A 20235-nucleotide genomic window follows, 5' to 3' on the forward strand; every position below is an offset into this window, starting at 1 on the left:
TACATTAGTACATCAACTGATCTGAAACAGTTGGTATATAAGACAATGTGTCTTGGGAAGTTGGGACAACCAGCCCCATCCCCCCCCCCACCACATCAAAGTCATGTGACTGCAGCAATACACCGTCGATTAGCTCTATAAAGGTTTTTTTTCTTTCTTTTTTCATCTGCAACACAGATTAAAGGTTGTGAACTCTTTGGAACTGTGTATTACAGATTGGCAGAGTCCCAACCTCAATCCCACTGAAATGCTGTGGTGTGATCTGGGGCAGTTCAAGCAAGACATCCCATGAAATGAAAGTTTTGTACGGATGAATGGGCAAAAATACCTCATAACTGCTAGGTAGGTCTTATCAGCAGCTACAGAAAGTATTTGTTTGAGGTTATCAATAAAAGAAATTTCACTAATTACTAAAATTACCATCAAGACATCAAGGATTGTTTGAGGTTTAAACTTTCAACCAGCGGTCACATACAGGCGGACCGTGGTCCCATACGGACCCAGACCAACAGCCAAAACATTTAATTATTTAAAACCTGACGGGGCGCTTTTATTTTAACCGGCGCAGCGTTTGTAGCCTTTTCGGTAGTGGTTTAACAGTAGAACCGCCGTTTCCCACGCCAATGAACGTGAAACGCCTTTAACCGCCAAGCAAGATCGACGTATACAGCAGTTCGGCGTATGCAGCCCTTTGTCTGCGCTAATGTGCCTTTCGTGTTAATAGCAGCAGCGAAGCTAAAACACCCGCAAACAAAAAGCGTAATGTTCCTAACAGAGTGGCTGCGCTCTCCTGAAATCGTAAAGCTGAAAAGTTTTCAAATACAATATGTATTATATAACACGTTGGACAAATAGACGTAGTTTATTGTTGATTTCATGTTCGTTGACGTTTCTGCATTTTAACATATGTATAAAGTAATGTTATGTGTCACGATCGTCGGGGAGGCGAGAAGGGAAGCAGGCGAGAGCAGCCAGGTCGTCAGGGAAACGGGGTTTATTTGGAGGCAGACGGACAGGTACGGACATCGAAGGACAATACAATGACAAGTCTGGGGAAGACTGACTCAGACGAGGACTAAATACACAAGACAAGCTAGACTTAACAGGACACAGGCAATCACAATTAGGGCTGAACACGAGGTAACGAGGTGGGCGTGGCACACATCGGGAGCGGACGGAGCGGGGCGTGACATAACCCCCCCCCCAAAGGCGCGCACACCGGGCGTGCCCGAGAGGAGGCGACGGACGAGACGGAACCGGGGAACAGGACCTGGAAGACAAAGCAAAACATCAACCAAAAACAGGGAACAAGACAGAGACACAAAACAGGAACAGGGACGAGACGAAGGACAGAACCCGACAAAGAACAGGAAAAGCGGACAGACAGAAAAGGGCGACACGGAGGGAACACCCACAGGCGACACGGAGGGGCCAGGAGTGAACAGAGGAGACACAGAGGGCAGAGGAGCAGAGACAGGAGGCAGAAAGGGAAAGGGAGGAGGAGCAAGGGGAGCACGAGGGAACCCAGGCGGGCGACGGGCAGCGGCCGGAGGGGCCGCAGGGGAGAGGGAGGAGGGAGCAGGAGGGGACCACCCAGGGGCCAAGGGAACGGGACGAGGGAGTGACGGAGGGGACACGGAGGGAGCAGGAGGGAACACCAGTGAAGGCAGGCAGGAGGGGGAAGCCGCGGCAGGCGGAGGCGGAGCCGGCGAAGGCGCCGTCCGACGCCCAGCCGGAGCAGGGGGGCCCGGAGGCGACCGACATGGAGCCGGAGGAGGGACCGAGGACCGGCACCGAGGATCCAGGGGGGGACCCGGCGGCGACCGCCGACCCCGAGCCGGAGGACCCGCAGGCAGCCACCGAGCTACAGCCAGGGGCCGAACAGGCGAGCCAGGGGGCAGGGCGGGCGGGACCCGGGCCCTACGCCTATGTCCCCGTCCCTTGCCGGATACAGAGAGGCGGGGTCCTGGGGGGCGTTGGCCTTGCCGGGGTAAGGGCGAGGGAGTCAGAGCCTCCCTGGGGGCAACAGGCGTGGCCGTAGGCGGGGCAGCCAGGGCCGCGGGCAGGACGGGAGAGGCGGCCTCGGACAGGGCCGCGGACAGGTGGCCAGCAGGGGGCGCCTCGGCGGGCGCCGCAGTCACTTGGCCAGCAGGGGGCGCCCCGGCAGGCACGTCAGTCGTGCGGCCAGCAGGGGGCGCCTCGGCAGGCAGAGCTGAGGCGGCTGTAGGCGTGCGACCAGCAGGGGGTGCCTTAGCAGGCGCCGCCGTCACGTGGTCAGCAGGGGTCGCCTGGGTAGGCGCCTCGGGCATACAGTCAGCAGGGGGCGCCTCCGGCATCCGGTCAGCAGGGGGCGCCTCGGCAGGCGCCGCCAGCACGCGACCAGCAGGGGGCGCAACCGCGGCCACCTCACGCAGCTCAGGCGCCGGCAGGACAGGCAGTTCAGGAGCCGGCAGGACAGGCGAGACAGGCAGTTCAGGTGCCGGCAGGACAGGCGAGACAGGCAGTTCAGGTGCCGGCAGGATGGGTGCTGCCATCACGTGGCCAGCAGGGGGCGCCGTCGCGGGCGCCTCCATCACGCGGCCAGCAGGGGGCGCCGTCGCGGGCGCCGCCATCACGCGACCAGCAGGGGGCGCAACCGCGGCCACCTCACGCAGCTCAGGCGCCGGCAGGACAGGCAGTTCAGGAGCCGGCAGGACAGGCGAGACAGGCAGTTCAGGTGCCGGCAGGACAGGCGAGACAGGCAGTTCAGGTGCCGGCAGGATGGGTGCTGCCATCACGTGGCCAGCAGGGGGCGCCGTCGCGGGCGCCTCCATCACGCGGCCAGCAGGGGGCGCCGTCGCGGGCGCCGCCATCACGCGGCCAGCAGGGGGCGCCGTCGCGGGCGCCGCCATCACGCGGCCAGCAGGGGGCGCTGCGGCGGGTGCCGCAGCCAGAGTGGTGGCAGCTGCAGGGACTGCAGGCAGAGCAGGCAGGACAGGCGGGTCAAGCAGGACAGGCGGAGCAGGCTGGACAGGCGGAGCAGGCTGGACAGGCGGTGCTGCTGGCATCGCGGCGGCAGCAACAGGCGGTGTCGCGGGCAGAGCGGCGGCAGCAGCAACCGGCGGTGCCGCGGGCAGAGCGGCGGCATCAGCAGCAGGCGGCGCAGCCGTGGGCAGATCGGCGGCGGCAGCAGGCGGCGCAGCCGTGGGCAGATCGGCGGCGGCAGCAGGCGGCGCAGCCGTGGGCAGATCGGCGGCGGCAGCAGGCGGCGCAGCCGTGGGCAGATCGGCGGCGGCGGCAGCAGGCGGCGGCAGCAGGCGGCGCAGCTGCGGGCAGATCGGCGGCAGCAGCAGGCGGCGCAGCCGCGGGCAGATCGGCGGCGGCAGCAGGCAGCGCAGCCGGAAGGTCCGGATCGGACTGGTCCGGTGCAGGAAGGAGGGGTGCTGAGCGCGTATGCGCCCTCCCGTTCCGCGCTTTAGGGACCCGTGGACTGGCGTCTCTGACAGCGCTGATCCCTCTCCCGGGACAGCGCTCTGGCCAGTCATCCCCAGTCTCCAAAGGAGGCAGGTCCTCCTCGTCATGGGGCTCACCTGTCACACAGGCGTCCTCCAAGGCGGGGAGAAGGGAGCACGCTCCCAAGAAGAGAGTCGGGGCGGCTTCTTCCACCTTTCCCCTTCGCCTCTTCTTTTTCCGCCTTCCGGAACCGGTAGGAGGCAGCGGGGTCGCATCGGCGGGTGGCGAGCTGTACATCAGCCCGCAGTCATGTTCTACCTGCCTCTGCATGGCTGCAGCCACTACCTCCCGAAGTTGCTGGAGGTTTTCGCGCACCACGCTCGCTTGGTGCGCGTCGCCGGGTAAAGACATCCCCTCCAGGATATCCCGGCTTCGATGAGCTAACCGGCGAGCCGCGGGATCCTCCTGGATCTCGGGCTGGGTCAGCCAGTATAGGGCCTCTTCTACCAAGCCGAGGTACTCCTCCTCGGCTAGGGGGGATCCTTTCTTGTGGAGACTTGTCATTCTGTCACGATCGTCGGGGAGGCGAGAAGGGAAGCAGGCGAGAGCAGCCAGGTCGTCAGGGAAACGGGGTTTATTTGGAGGCAGACGGACAGGTACGGACATCGAAGGACAATACAATGACAAGTCTGGGGAAGACTGACTCAGACGAGGACTAAATACACAAGACAAGCTAGACTTAACAGGGCACAGGCAATCACAATTAGGGCTGAACACGAGGTAACGAGGTGGGCGTGGCACACATCGGGAGCGGACGGAGCGGGGCGTGACATTATGTTATATAAATAAACTAATGTCAAACAAAAAATGTACGTTTTCAGGGTTGCCAAATCTCAAGCATCTGGCATATAATCACGCTTTCAGACTCATGCTGGAAATCTTACGGCAAATCTATATTATCCCATTATAAAACCTAAAATTAGTTACGTCAAAAGTTTTTTTTACTCAGTTAAATACAAAAGCAGACTATTTACAAGGTAAGAACTATTACATGTGTGCAGACATCTCGAATTGAAAATCTCACTCCAGCCAGCTGGCCGAAGTTCTATGTCGTGACAATAAATAATGTCAAAACGTTTTTGAATTGTACTGAATTAATTTGATTTGACCGTTCATGTACTGATTACATACAATGTTGATGCAACTAATAGGCTACTTAAATATATACCACACTATTAAATAGACATTATGATCTTCCGGACTTTTGCTTCAAGAATTTTTCTCTAACTGGACCTCTTTAGATTTTAGTTGAATACCCCTGCTTTAAACCATTTGCTCAATTAAGATACGACAAAGCGAAATGTTGTGTTTGTTGTTGTTGTTTTTTTTTTTAAGTAAAAAAATAAATAAGATTCACAAAGATCAGATAACACTTTAGAAGACATCCAGATGATTACTGGGTCAGCAGTATAAAACCTGGGAATGCCAAGAGACTAAACAAACTGTTCAAAAAGGCTGGCTCAGGACTAAGGATCAGCCTTGACTCCCTGGAAAATGAGGTATGAGCTCTTGTGCATTGTGAGTAATGTCTCCTACCCCTCACACACAACAATTGTGGCATGGAGTTCCTTCAGTGACACACAACTTACTCTAAATGTGCATTTTAGCATGGTCCAATGCAAAGTGACACCTCCTCCACACACCTGCCAATTTAAGAATGACCACTATTTAGACATATCCAGATCACACAGATCTGCTTCTTGACTCATTATGATAAATGTCACTTCGTACAGCTGCGTTTGTCATACTTTTGCTGCCATGACAGACCCTTGGGGGAAACAGTGCAACCAACAAGCCAATTCCCTGGTCTTAATTACCATCTTCAGTAAATATATGATCAGTTCAGTTTTTGATTTTTTTCATAATGTGTTTAAAAACACACTGTAGCATTATGGATTTTATTCTCAGCCAGTTGCAAATAAATACCATGCATGGTAGTAGCACAGTACTTCACACCTATGAGTTTAACTCTTGTCTTGGATTTACACATTTTGCAAACACGGCTTTTCTGCTCCTTACTCTGACTTCCCATTTTAGGTAGTGAATATGTAAGGCTTTTCGCAAACTGATATCCGGTCTAGGGTGTATCCTGTCTGTACACTCTGTGTCCTGAGTTAGGCTGCTTTATAACTATTATTACGAACAGTGCTTGAAATGGGCCAGTACTCAACAGCACGCAGTACTAGCACCTCTTTATTTTGCTCTGCACAGTAACGGGAATTTTCTGTTGGTACTGAATAACTGGCAGAGTGCTGACACCTGCTTTGTCCACTTCAAGCACTGCAAAAAACTCATACTGAATGAACTAGTACTGGAAGCACAACTTAGCAAACAAAGTATGACAGGAATGTTATATCTTTGTTGTAAAACAGATTAAGTAAGATGTAATAATTTCATTTGCATATTTTCTGGAATCTGGGACATATGTGCTTCTTCATGCAGTGGCAGAATGTTGAGGTCTTGCACTTTTACAAAAGGTTTAAGGAGCAACAAGAAAGTATTAACACATAATTCTTAGAAACAAATAGATTTTTAGATCACAGTTGATTTCTTGATCAAACATCTAACTTGGCAAGGTCAAAATTCCTGCCATGTAGATGTCTCTTGCATTTAGCAGTTGAGGTCCTAAATATTACAATCAAACACAGGGACCTATCAATATAATATTTTTATATTTTATTTAGCCGAGGCTTTTATCTAAAGTGACATAAATTTTGAGAAAGGAGGGTCAGACAATCCTTGGAGCAATTGGGGGTTAAGGGCTTTACTCAATGGCCCAACAGTGACATCGCTCTGTGGACCCTGGGATGTGAACCTTCCACACACAGGCACAGAATCCTAACCCAATGAGTGACACACCACCCGCTTATGTGATGCCCACTTTCCATGCTTTTTCCTGAAAGCGTTACTGTCCATGTTGTATATGACGTTTCTAACATGTCACACACAGAAGTTGTTGTTCTTATAGGGAAATGATGGGTAGAAGATTGGGTTCGATAGAGCAATAGTGCCACCTACAGCTGCACAAATAGATTTCATCAGAACCAATGGCACACAAAAATGCCCCCGGAAAAGGGCGGTAATATACCACACCAATTAAGTTTCGATAAAACCAAAACCAGATACGAAGCTAATACGAAGTAAGCAAATGTTGCATTATGTTAGAGCATTTGTGAGAAAGGTAAATCAGTTTCATTTTCATAAATAACCCTTATTTTACTACATTTTACATTTTTAATCATTTATAGACAAACTGCCGTAAATGTGTCTCCCCTGTGCAGAACAATTGTTACTGGGAAGTCCTGCCCAATACTCCGTCGATTTTCATTCGGCCAGAAAAAAAAACTTTCGGTCCGTCTATTCCTTCCAAAATAGGTTCCATTTCCATCGCGGCTCTGAATTTGATGTTTCGGGGCTTAAGACTCGTTAGCCCGACCCTACCACCGCCACTGCTGACTTCCGTGAAGCTATTCTTCATTGTATGGGGAGTCACAGAACTGTTTCCCCTAGTCCACAGACCGATTTGCATTGCGCATGCGTACCATTTACACACGCATGCGTGTATGCTTACGTTAATTACCAATCCGTACTGCCAAGCACGGTTCCAAAAGTAAACCGGAAATGCATAGTTTTCTAAAGGTTTGATAACTACCAGATAAGTTTTGTGAATTTAACGTTCTGTGCTTTTTAAGGCCAGTATTACCAATATGTTTGACACTTCACGAGTTTTATAAGTTACTGAATATGACGTCTCACGGTTTTGACTGACCTTTATGTTTTTCAGAACGTTATACTCGGCATGTTCTTTGTAATTTGTATTAACCGTAACCTATTCAAATATTAGGGTTAATGCACACTGCGAGAGCCTTTAGACTCTATTGATACCTCTGTACAGAGATGGATTTTTTTCATAATAAATAAAAACTTAAAGCTTATCCCTCTCATCTCACTGTGCTTTCATTTGCTTTTTAGTGACCCAGATAGATAGATAGACATTAAAATAAAAAGAGCTCCTTATGGATCCAAGATTATCATTTTCATGTGCACAAATGTACACATACAAGTGAAATAAAACTGAAGTGAAATGAAATTGTTGCTACTTAAGATAAGAAAATAAGTTAACAAAAGTGCTAAAAATGTAGAAACATACACAAGGCATAGAAAAAGTAAAGATAAAAAGTTATAAGAATATGTGTGATTAAATCTTTGAAATACATGTTGCAGTTATGGCTTATTTTAGTTTTTGCTTGGTGGTTTTGATGATGCTAATGGCCTGGGGTAGAAGCTTCTCCTCAGCCTCTCAGTCCCGGCCATAAGGCTCAGGAGGTGCCTACGTGAGCATAGGCACTGGAATAGTTTACAGCATGGGTGGTGAGTGTCAGTTAATGCTTAATGCCCTGGACCTGCATTGCTGGATATAGAAGTTCTGCAGGGTGGGCAGTTTTGTCCTGGTGCTTCTGCAGGACTAAGTGGTTCGAGTCAGATAAAGTTGGGGAGCATGCACTGATGTAGCGCATTGCCGCACCCTTCACATGACGAAAACACCTCAGGATCCTGGCTGGCAACCCCCCAGGCAGACATAGGGTCCAGTCTCACCCGGAAATGACCGTCCATCTGCTGCAACCAGGTGTTACGTGGGCATCCCCTCTGCCTGGTCCAGCCGCTTGGGTCCTCAGCAGTGAGGATCCTGCGAGCTGGATCACCTTTAGGGAATAGTTCCACATGGCTCTAGTGCCGTAACTGAGGCTCAATCACAATGCAGGTAATGTGCCTCATTCAGGACTCTAAAGACTTGGACTTTTGTCCTCTTGCAAAGATATTAGAAGCGTCACACACCCCATTCCAGTGACCTCATGGCCCCCATGGTATCCCAATCTGTGTGCTGACTTGATAGTAAGAGGTCGACATTCTCCCCGCAGACAGATACGCTGCTGATGGCTGTGTCTAAGTGGATGTACTTTACATTTATAGTTACAAAACAGGATAATGTATAAATGCGCAATTGAGTACCTTTCATTTTTTTTCTATTTATAAAGTAAAAATCATTCTTAACTCTTAAACTGGAGAAAATCCCAACATAATACATAATACTACATAAACATACAGTCAAGTTTGGCTTTACTGTTACACCAACCATATGCAGTACACTGGATACAGCAGTGGTTCTCAAACTTTTTCAGCAGGAGGCCCCCTTGTGTAGGATGAATCCTTTTGTGTCCCTCCTCCTCAAAAAAAAAAATCATGACGCAAAACATCTTCAAACTTACAATTTTACTTAATTTTAGATTCTGTTTGTAGTCTTTATTTCTCTGGTTTGTTAAATTTACATTTCACAAAATATAACATTTTATTAAAACAGTTTTGACAGTAAAACTAACATTGTCTGAAAAGTGCAACAAAAGTACTGAATACTGAACAGTAATTTATGATGTCCATAGCAGCGTAGTGTGCTACGTAAAATTTATATTTACATTTTTTATATATTTCTATTTTTTTTTTAAATACATTATATTTTACATAGGTTGACAAGTCTGATTTACATACAGTACAGGTAATTTTTTTTTTTAGATTCTACAATTTCGATGCGGCCCCCCTAGCGCCATCTGGTGGCCCCCCAGGGGGGCCGCGGCCCCCAGTTTGAGAACCACTGGGATACAGTGACAGAAAAATAGCATTCCCTACACTGCAAGGCACATTCCTTATTGTAACATTTGTCAAAAACAAAGACAGGATCTTGGAGGTGGAAGGTAATGCCCTACTGTGTTATCAAACTCCTCTAAAATTAAAAAGAACAGTTAAATAGATAATAAAATGAATAAATTATGTCCACAGTGTTCATGGACTTAATTCAAACACTAATGCTCATGTTCTTCTGATTGGCTGAAGAGTCCTCACACCTGGATCAGAACAGCTGACCTAAAGGTCATCCCAAAACATGCAAACACACTGGGCTTTTGTGGATAAGACTAATCACCTCTGGACTAACTGATAGCCATACCCAAGTTGTACCACAGTATCTGGCAGTACTTTAAGTTTTTTGAAACAGGATATTCAATCACACTAAAATTAAATTCAACTTTTTTTCTGAAGCCAAGAAGCAGGCATATCACCTTCAGAAAATTAATTTATTTTGAAGCATTTTGGAGCAATGGCATGGTTTTGTGCACACAGAAGAACTACTGTAACCGTCTTTGAGAATTTACAAGCTATAAGGTAACAATTGAAAAAAAACTAGAATAGTCTCATAACACTGTAACAGCTTTAGCCAGCAAACAATATAAACAATATAAAAAGCCATCAAAAAATGTCTGTTTGAGTACACTGAAGTTAAAATGTAGGCTGACAATGTTGTATTTTTCGTATTATTATTGTACGTTTATAAATATCGTTAAAAATACTATTTCCAGTAGATGGCGCTCTAATGCACACTCCAGATAGTGAACCGAGATTCAATGTACTACTGTATGTCTGCAGTTCATTCGTTCGTTCAGTGAACGCACTGATGCCTTCAGTGGGCCAGTTCAGTGTACTGTTCTGGTGTGTGCGCGAGTCTTATTTCTGCTGTTCATTCGTTTGTTCAGTGAGTGAACTTGTAGTGGTACTTAAGATCAGGAGGGGCCTACTGTTCCGTTCAATCCGTTAGTGTGCTGATACTGTCAAAGTCAGAGTAAGCTGATCAATGGGAGGTGCTTGGTGTCTTCTTCCAAGTCAGTCATTGGCTAGTTGTTGTCACAACCGTTTTGCTGATACCGAAGTCAGTCATTGACGTGAAGATGACATTTCTCGACTGTCGCGGAATGCAATGGGACACGTAGCAGGCACGGTGGATCCGTCGAAATACATTCGTTCTCCAATGTCTTTGTATCAGTACGTTCGTTCAGAGATCACGAGAAGTACTAAATAACTTGTTCATTCGTTCATTGCACATCAGTAGTGACAGTGACGCTCTGTTTCCTTCCTACCAGCGGCGAAGACACGTTCATTTCGTTTTCGAATGACGCAGTGACAAGTTTATATAGTGCTAAAATAATAAGCAGATCATACTTTTTTATATAACTGATCACCTAGCAGATCGTACGTGTGTGTTTATGAAGAACGAGTCTGGTTCCTATTATCTTTTGAATTGCTTTGAATGAACACGTCCTGAATTCATTTTATATACGTAGTTCAAGTTTATTTCCCGAAGGCAATTTGATTGCAGCAATCCGAAAAACAGTACAAGAAATACCATGCATACAAATATGTGAATAAAAATAGATTTTTTATTCACATTTTCCTTGTAGTGTAATAAGCTTCCTTTCAAGCTGGTCGGTCTTCACAAACTTTCAGATTTTCACGGATTAATTCAGTCTTGTTCTTCATTTGTGGCGTTGGCTTGCCTTCAATCTATGGTTTCGTCCATTAAACATAACATTATTTTCTATTGATTTTAAACTATTTTATGACTTCCTGACCACATTTTCTGAAAATAAAAACAGCTAAAACATCGCTGTAATCCATCCATCCATTTTCCAACCCGCTTATCCTTCTGAGTCGCGGGGGGTCCGCGGAGCCTATCCTGGAAGCTACTGGCACGAGGCGTGGAACAACCAAAGACTGGGGGGGGGGGGGGGGGGGGAGCCCATCGCAGGGCACACTAACACACCATTCACTAACACACGCACACTTATGGGCAAGTTAGTAACTCCAATCAGCCTCAGCATGTCTTTGGACTGTGGCGGAAACCGGAGTACCCAGAGGAAACCCCACAACGACACTGCAAACTCCACACACATGCAACCCAGGCGGAGACACAAACCCTGGTCCTAGGGCAACAGTGCTAACCATCTCTGTAATATTACTTTAAAAAAAACTTAATGTTGAGAAGTTATGAGGGAGGGTATTTCACATATAAATGACTGTTAAATAAAATTGAGTGAAAAGTACTCAACGTGTTGTATGGATATGTGATCTTTTTTCTTTTCTTTTTCTTGCATGATATTATTTTTTGGACAGTTCCTATACCTTGTAAGAAAAACAATAAAAAAAACACTTAATAATAATACAAATTCATCCATCTGTCTTACAACCACTTATCCTCCTCAGGCTCGCCGGATAATAATAAATTCATTAACAACTGTATAATAAAGTAAATTCTTCCGCTCCGATAGGCGGCGCTGTTAGGACAGAAAGTAGCCCCGGAGCTCTGCGGTTTTCGAGCATACATACAATACGTCCAGCGCGACGGGCTGCGGCGCAGTCCTTTCGGGAGTTTTGGCAATTCACCGAGAGGAGTGGGGACAGTGGACGAAATGAAACGTAAGAAGTCGGTCTAGATCTCCTGAAAGCAGTCTGGATTTATTGATAACCTGGGGACTTCCGTATTTATTTGTTTATTCAATTTGGGTTATATATATCAGTATTTGGGTGTAGGTGTAGGTAACTAGCTAATTGCTGGGGCTGATCTCCTGATTCAGACGCCGATGCCGCTAAACTAGTCGAGGCGAGCGGCCTCACTGGCACAAAGCGGCGATCCGATCAGCTGCGGGTTGCACTACGGTGTGGACACGTCCTCTTGATTATTACCGCCCACGTCTGCCGAAGCCGCTTCACAATGAGCTAACTTATCCGTTTTTGGTTCTTGCTTATTTTTTGTTTCTTGATTTCAGATGGATTGTAGACACATTTTTGTAAAGAGTCTGGTCGAGCGGAAGACGTGTCTGATGAGCTATAAAGACTAGATAAAGGCGGCCCGGGAGAAGTTTGAAGCTCATCCCATGCACCAAGATCCCCCACTCGAGGTAAATAAACACCGGCCTCGCATAGCTTTGCTCTGTCCCCCAGTGAGTATTTTACCATGACCGAAAGTCATGCTCAACTCCGTGTTTAAAATGACTGGATCCGACATCCATGCGTTGGAGTTCAGCGTTTTCGGCAGTCTTAAAATCGCGATCATATGTTCAGATAACCGTCTTTTGGTTTGATTTTAACCATCCAAAAACAACAATTACTTTACAATGGAGAAATAAAGCAGTTGCTGCAAAATCTACATGATATTTAAAAAATTTCCCGCATCATCTACTGGGATACCCACAAGGACGTGTGATGTAGTAATCCCACCTGATTTCTTAATTCTAAGATGGTATATGCACGTTTGAGAAGTGTCTTAATAGATTTAGCTTTTAAAAATGTTTCGGAATTGCAAACCCGTTAGATCATGACTCTGATTACACGGGGACGTGTGCTACTCGGCCCAGCAGATAGTCCACGGGCAGTTGTCAGCAATGGGCTGAATGAGCCGCTATTTATCACACTCCGCGTCCCTGCATTTACCCATTTAGGCTTGAGATCGCAGCATGGATCTGGGCAGCGCCGTGGTTTTGTGGATCGCACTCCTATGCTTGGTGTTGGAGAAGCCAGGCGCCGGCGCCGAGCACATGCAATCCGACTTCGGGCTGTCAGGTAAGCGAGCTGCCGATCTGGGCCCTTTATACAGTCTGTGGCGGTTCCCCGCTTACGACTACCTGTAGTCAAAACACTAAATTAACTTTTGTTTCGGGGGGGGGGGGGTGTTATACTTGTTTCAAGCGATATTACGGACACTTTGCCGGCGGAGTCCATTGCCGTGGCTGTATTTAGAAGGTGTAGGGCAGCCCTTAATCCTGCCATGCTGAGAATAGTACGGGCGCGCTGTCCTTCCTGACACCGCGGCGGCGTGCGGCGAAAATGTCGCCAGCTAGACCGGCGTGAGCGGAAACTTCCACCTGGCTGTCAGTTCTTCCATTAGCGCAACACTTCCGAGCCCACGGATCTCGAACCGGAGTTATGGATCATCATCAGACTGAGAGATTAAGAGGAAGGGACACAACTGCTTTCCTGCATCAGCATGTCGGTTTTATTACAAGCTAGTACTGACTGGGGCTTGTTGGGACAGTTTTTAGATGGTTTTCCATTTGTCTCGCAGTGTTTAGTTTTAAATAAATTACTGCACTGAAGAAATTATTTGATGTTTTTGGAAAATTACTGCAGATTAGGATGCCACAGTTGTACATTATTAGGTACATATTTGAGTATAGAAATTCATAAAAGGTACATGGTAAAATGACTTGATATCCCCCCTTGAGGGACTTGGGTAAACATTATGCAGACTTTACAAGTTGAAAGCTCTGTGAGTTCTGTAGTTTAACATTTGTAGGTTTTTCTTACTCTGGACTTGCACTGGAATCCAGCCTTGTGTTTTTGGTTGGTTCTTTCAAAAAAACTCTATTTTGTTGTAAAGGCAGGTATTTAGTTACTCGTACTTCTGATGGCAAGAACCTTAGCTCTGAGCACCTTGGTCCTCTGTCTGTTACAGGCCCTGGTTCTGGTCTACCCTGCTGCTGGCTTTAGGATTTGATCACTTTGCCTGGTCAGGCTGTGGATAGGCTTTAGGGATAGGGGCTTATGACAGGAAAAGCTTTACCTGCAGACAGTATAACACCGTCAGTTTGTGGCCGGACACCAAATTGTTTCAAACTAGATTGGTTCTTCTCAGTGACTGTGAGTGGAGTTCTCGATTTTGCTTTCTTGGTGACAGCTATGGGTTGCAATTCCATACCTGGTTGCAGTTTAGTGTACAGTGATACTTTTGTTGTCCACCTGTCCTATACCCCTTCACCCTGGATAAGGTGGTTGATATTCCCCTACTAACTGTGGTTTCCCTCAGTTTCCTATCAGCCAACTTCAAATTATTCCGATGTACTTTAGGTTTGCAAGATAGTGCAAGACGTTTAAAACTTTGGCAGGAAAATGTTTTTCTCCTTAACCGCTGTATTAAAGCAGTTTTGCCCTGCCTATCATTGTTAATTTTGACAGTATATTTTGATTTAGTTTTAGTCTTATGCCTTGTCCACACGTACACGGGTATTTTTTAAAACGTACGTTTTTCTATATGTCTTGGGCTTTTGTCCACACGTAAACGGCGTCGTAGGTCACTGAAATCGGAGGTTTTGCAAAACTCCACCAAGGCTGAAGATCTTAAGAATGTGCGCCGTTGTCCACTTCGTTTAACGTCAGAGCGTGCGCTGTTTGCTGTATGCATTAGGCGAGTTTGAGCAATGGCGGACTTAGCTGAAATAGTGATTGTGCTAACCTTGCTGACAGGACTTCTTACATGTGTACAGATAAATGTTGAGTCACTCTCGCATTATATTGATCAACACAGGCATCGGAATGTGTGCCATGGTTTTCAACTTAACAGGACTGGCAGTTAGGCTTCTGATTGGCTAACATGGCAGTATAATGCCACCTGTTGTTTTGGCATGCTTTTGACAGTGCATTTTAGCGGTTTCATGTGGATGGAAATATTTTAGAAGACAATGTTTGTGTGGACGGGGAGTTTTTTTTAAAACGGAGGAGGAAAACACCGTTTCAAAAAATACCTGTGTACGTGTGGACAAGGCATCAGTCCTTTGACAAAAATGCAGCATAGTTTTAGTCATATTTTAGTCATCTGATTTTTTTATTTTTTTTATTTTAGTCTAGTTTTATTCAATGAAAATTACAGGATATTTAGTTGATTAAATCTAAAGTAGATAGTGTATGCAGTCAAATGAAAATAACAGGTTTAGTCGTAGTCTATTGCTGCGTTCCATTTACCTCGGAGGTCGGAACTTGGAACTGGGAATGAAGTCACTCCCGAGTTAACAGCGTTCCAGTGCAGCAAGTCAGAAAACCATTTAACAATACCAGGGATCTGTTTCAAAAATCCGGATTTCTTGCTTACCCGGATAACTTCAGATTTAATTTACCCCAGTTTAAATGGCATTTATCTTCGTTGACTTACATTTAGCCCAAACTACCTTAAATCCAACAAGTAGTCCACTTAAGCTAGAAATCCTGCTTAATGAAACTGGACCCACTTCTAGTCCAGTTATTTTGTTATCCACTGATATTGCTAACAATGGCTAACAACACATTACGTGGTATTCTGCACATAAAAACATCGTAGCAGCATGTCCACAGATAGCGTTTGGACAGTATTGTGTGTACGACCGATTTAATGAGCCACAAATAAGACGTAAGCACTAATAAACAGTATTAACCTACAACTTTAACTTCTGTTGATAAAGGGCGCAGCCATCTTGGATTCTGAGCTCAGGGTTGTGTCGATTCCTCAGAGTTTACAAGTCAGAATTTCAACTTGAGGGGGCGTTCCAGTTGAGTTTCCGAGTTACGAGTTCAAATGGAATGCAGCATAGCTTGCATATACACACACGCGTCCACAGATTACTCTACCTCTTTCCACTCAAGATTGCTGAAGGAAACATCTGTAAAGCTGTGCATTACAACAGTTAAATTATGTCCTTAAAAACTGCATGTTCAATCTTAAAGCATGCCATTAGGGTTGAACGTGCAATTTTTAAGGACACAATTACTGTTGTAATGCACAACATTAACAGTTCTTTGCAACTGTAAAATTGCCTTATATTTATCATTAAAGTATAAATAAAACCAAAATTTAGTCTTAGACAAAATACTTGCATATTAACACATCTTTATTGATATTAAAAAAAGAAAAACAAAACTCAAGTATCCTTTCTCAAAAACATTATCAAATGTCAGACTCTTATACAATAAGGGATGTGGGAGCAGAAACAAATGGGTTTTTTTTTTCAACTAATAGTCCAAAACAGAAAGTAACAGGACAGTTATCAACTTTGGTGAACTGGCTGACATAAGATTTTTAATTCAAGACAAATCTGCTCACACATTACATGAATGTTACAGTTGTATTACCTTATTAGTAGACTGTAGGGCTTGTAAATTACCGTGTCATGTGTAATAGAAATATGCAGTGTCATATCACTCATTGTCCAGTTGTAACATTTTCATCTGGTTTATTTTTGGTCAACAATGATTTTAAAAGCATTATTTTTAGTTTTCATAATTAAAGGTGCTTTTTCTGGTTTATATTCTGGAGGGAAGGAACCTTTGTTCTGACAGTTTTTCCTGTGATTCACCAGCAAAAACTGGCATTTTATCAAACTTGAATTTCTTGTTGATGTTGCTGGGTATAAAATTTCAACCATTACTATTAATAGCGGTTACTATCAGGAAAATGGCAAGACATCTTCTTGTCATCTGAATGTATTCGCTTGTGCTTATTGGTGAGCGATGACCATGGATACTCAGCAGAAGTGTATGTAGACTTGGCCGGAGGAACAGAGGGTCCGTGTGAAGGCTAAGGTTTCAGGTCCAGCTGGTCGGTCAAATGAAATGAAATGGACCCTGAGCCTGGACATGGACTGATGACGTAAAGGAACACCTTGTGGTGATCATGTGGCGTGAGAGTTTAGGGTCATGATGCTGCACAGAATCCCAAAATTCAGAACTAAAATCAAAACATCCTTTGGAGAAGCTGATGTTACCTGGTTAATTTAGCTTTTAAAATATTTCTAGATGGAAACATAAATAGGCTAAAAATATAATAATAATCCAGGGTGAAGGGGTGTAGGACAGGTGGACTACAAAGACAGTGTTTTCTTTTAATTGTAGGCTCATGCCTTAAAATCTTAAGATTTTTCATGTTATTAAGTGTCCTTTCAGGTGTGGTTAGGCTTCTGTTTTTAGAGCTATTTGCCAAATAGGTTTTAGATTTTTTCATGTGGTCAGAAAATAATCGTCTAATATCCCTGAACTTTTTAGATATATTAAAATTGCAATTTGTTGCTCTGAATTGATGATTCTTAAATATTTTTCCCCAGATAGGTAGCCAAAAATCAAGAACACAAAACTAGATAAAATATTTTTTAATCTTTCAACTTTATTGCGTGTGACCCACAATAAATAAAAAAATAATTAATTAGTATAATAACTTGTATATTTTTGCTCGTCTTGATTAGTTTAGTCTTTTTTTTTTTATCCCTGTAACTCTTGCCATGGGTTTGATTAAATACTTCTGCTTATTACTATCCCAAAGGCAAAATAGGCAGTTTGAACAATGAAATTTAATTTGTAACCTCAGCCCTGTTCTCCATCACGCAGAGGATTACTTCAGAAAAGATGGTTTTTATTCTCTGCTTTCTCGTCTTGCTTTTACTCACAGCACCGACTACAGGGTTCCATTTTTTAATATACATATATACAAGACTCATTCTCCTGCTAACTCAAATGAAATCATGTCATTTTGGTACACCTTACAGGTTAACAAAATAATTCAATCAGAAAATGTAAAATATTATGACAGATGAGGACACATTCAACAGATGACATGACACGAGTAGTGAAATCGCAGAATTTTGTCCAACGGAACGATCTTTTGGTAATCTGTTCCCACACGTCGGACGTTCTTTGAGACCAGGCCTAACTAAGTGAGACCGTTAACCTGGTCCAGAGCAGACTTGTTCACTCGCCTCAGTTACCATGGTAGCTTAGCGGGGATTCATTTAAGACACGTTGATGGAACGGAACTCCCACTTAAATGAGCCAGACTTGTCGAAATAAGTCTCTTTCCCTTAATCCTGCTTTGTTTAACACCCCCCAGATGACAAGTATACTTTGTGTCACTTTTTTTCTCCTCGCATCCGTTATTAATTTTATTTTTTTACGTCTGTGACGTAATAGGTCAACTGGAAGCCACCTATTATCAGACATACTTCGGACAATAAATCGATTCCCCTCTCATGCATGTATACTGGGACAAGGACAGTATAGCCTTATACACAAACTTAGCTCAACTTAGCTCTGCATGTAAACCTACTGACTGATATCGGTCCCATATTGATGAGGACAATGGGGCTGGACTATGGGACTGATCAATTCAGGTCTCTTATTGTATGTTTATGTCCATGTGCATGTGCTGCCACGTGTCAGCAGTGTGCTGGCGTGCTAGAAAGAGAGGTAACGTAGCATGGTGGGACCTCAGCAGTTTGGAGGTATTTCACGCTTGAAGTTACTATGCCAACAGGTTCTCTGGCTACTTGCAATATCTGCACAGCTAGTGTTTCGAGGGGTAGCAGTAGCACTGCAAATTATTACAGAATGAACTTAATCAAGCACCTCCGGAAACATCATGCTGAAGAACACAATAAGTTCAAGCAAACAAAAAAAGGGACAATTTGAAGAAGCAGTTAACTTTGTATGATGCATTGCAAAGAGGCAAGAGACTTCCCAGTAATACCGTGAAAGCTACAAAAAACATTCTTGAATTCATTATTCTGGATGAACAGCCCCTGACAGTTGTTGAAAACGAGCACTTCTACCATCTGACTGAACACTTGGAACAGTTTGCCATCGTAGAAATATTTTTTACCTGAACTCTAAAAGAAAGCTTGTAAGCACTCATGAGAAGAGTTAAAATGTGAACCAGTGATGAGCTTCACCACAGATATCCGATGTGTTCCCATTGTCACTTTTAAGTCGCGCTTTTCCTCTGCAAAATTAGGTTCCATACTTTAGGTACTTCAGAAAAGTAGCAAAAGTACCGTACTTCAAAGTTTGTTTTCCACTGGTGTAAAAACTGGTACTGGTGCTGAATGACATCACAATTGAAAATTGGCTGAAGTATATTATAGGGCTGGGGGATGTGATATTAATACCCGCATTGTGTGTTATACACATACAACTCTCACATCTCAAGAACCGAGATATTCATCTTAGGGCGTTTTTCCACCGCACCAGGTACCGTACTTTCGGTACTTTCGGTACTTCCATAAAGTGCCGAAAGTTTGGTACTTCTTTCATGTCGGTTTTCCACTGGCGTAAAAAATGGTACCGGTGCCAAATGACATCATCAGTGACCGCCCCTGACTGACAGCCCAAAATTAAAACTAATAGTTGAGGCTGGAAAATGCGGTTTATTGTTATGTCAGCTTCTATCACAGCATAATAGATTCAGTAAAATCCAAATCATGCTGCCATCAATTACGTTTACGTAGGTACACTTACTTTGGCTAAGCCGATCAAAGCAGTAAGAATTAGCTTACTGCCAATTCAGTCTTTTGAAAGCAAACAAATTATTTAATTATGTTTTTTGATTTTCAAGCGGCATTGTTCGGTGTTTCGCGTGTGCCCCATTTCTTCCAAGCGGCTTGGTATTACGGTGTTCCGGGCAATTAAGTTTCCCTATATTTCTCCTGTCTATCAGGAAATAATGTTTCCCCTAGTATTAAAGCAAAGAGGTATGTGAAATGTCTGAAAATCACTCAGGTACATTATTACATATGAATACAGTAGATCGTCACGCATAATATAGTATTATAAGCAATACTATACCGTTTTCATCAATAAATACCTCTATCCAGTGAATTAAGTAATGTCATTTATTATCTGTAAAAACAAAAAACATACAAAAGGCATGTGATGTTTTAAAATTAATATATGGCTTGTTTACCTCATAAAAAGACATGAAAACAACAGCGAAACCGTGTACAAATCAGCGCGCGACAGGGGAAACTGAACTGAACTGCTCGGAACGGCAAAAACTTTTACTTCGAGTCGTGCGATCCAAATCCCACTGGATCTGTTCATCCGACCATATGGCGATTAAAGCCTGTGTTTCCTCGTTTGTCAATCCTTCCATTTTACTTTTTTATATTTTTGTTTCTACTGCTTTTTATTTTGTTTCTCGCTGTGTATTTCAAAAGATGGCGGTTGTATTTTGTGTTTCAGCGGCAGGCTATTTGCATAACCAATCGACAGCAAATACGTTTGCAAGTCCCACCCTAAAGTACCGAAGTACCAAAGAAGTACCCCAACTGGTTTGGTACTTTTGGTACTCGAGAT

General features: G+C 44.6%; 1 protein-coding gene across 5 annotated transcripts in view; it reads left to right on the plus strand.

The window, feature by feature from the left end:
• The first annotated feature begins 11655 nt into the window (after window positions 1-11655).
• Window positions 11656-20235, plus strand: part of stim1a (stromal interaction molecule 1a) — a 44792-nt gene continuing 36212 nt past the window's right edge. For 4 of the 5 annotated variants that reach the window (XM_023838853.2, XM_023838856.2, XM_023838855.2 and 1 more), the window contains exons 1-3: window positions 11656-11790; window positions 12141-12272; window positions 12813-12933. In XM_023838853.2, coding sequence (XP_023694621.2) covers window positions 12828-12933 — 106 coding nt within the window. In that variant the 5' untranslated portion in view covers window positions 11656-11790; window positions 12141-12272; window positions 12813-12827. The other variant, XM_023838854.2, reaches the window with a different exon arrangement.

This window comes from Paramormyrops kingsleyae, chromosome 17 (assembly GCF_048594095.1).
Source record: "Paramormyrops kingsleyae isolate MSU_618 chromosome 17, PKINGS_0.4, whole genome shotgun sequence".
In the NCBI taxonomy this organism is placed as follows: domain Eukaryota; kingdom Metazoa; phylum Chordata; class Actinopteri; order Osteoglossiformes; family Mormyridae; genus Paramormyrops; species Paramormyrops kingsleyae.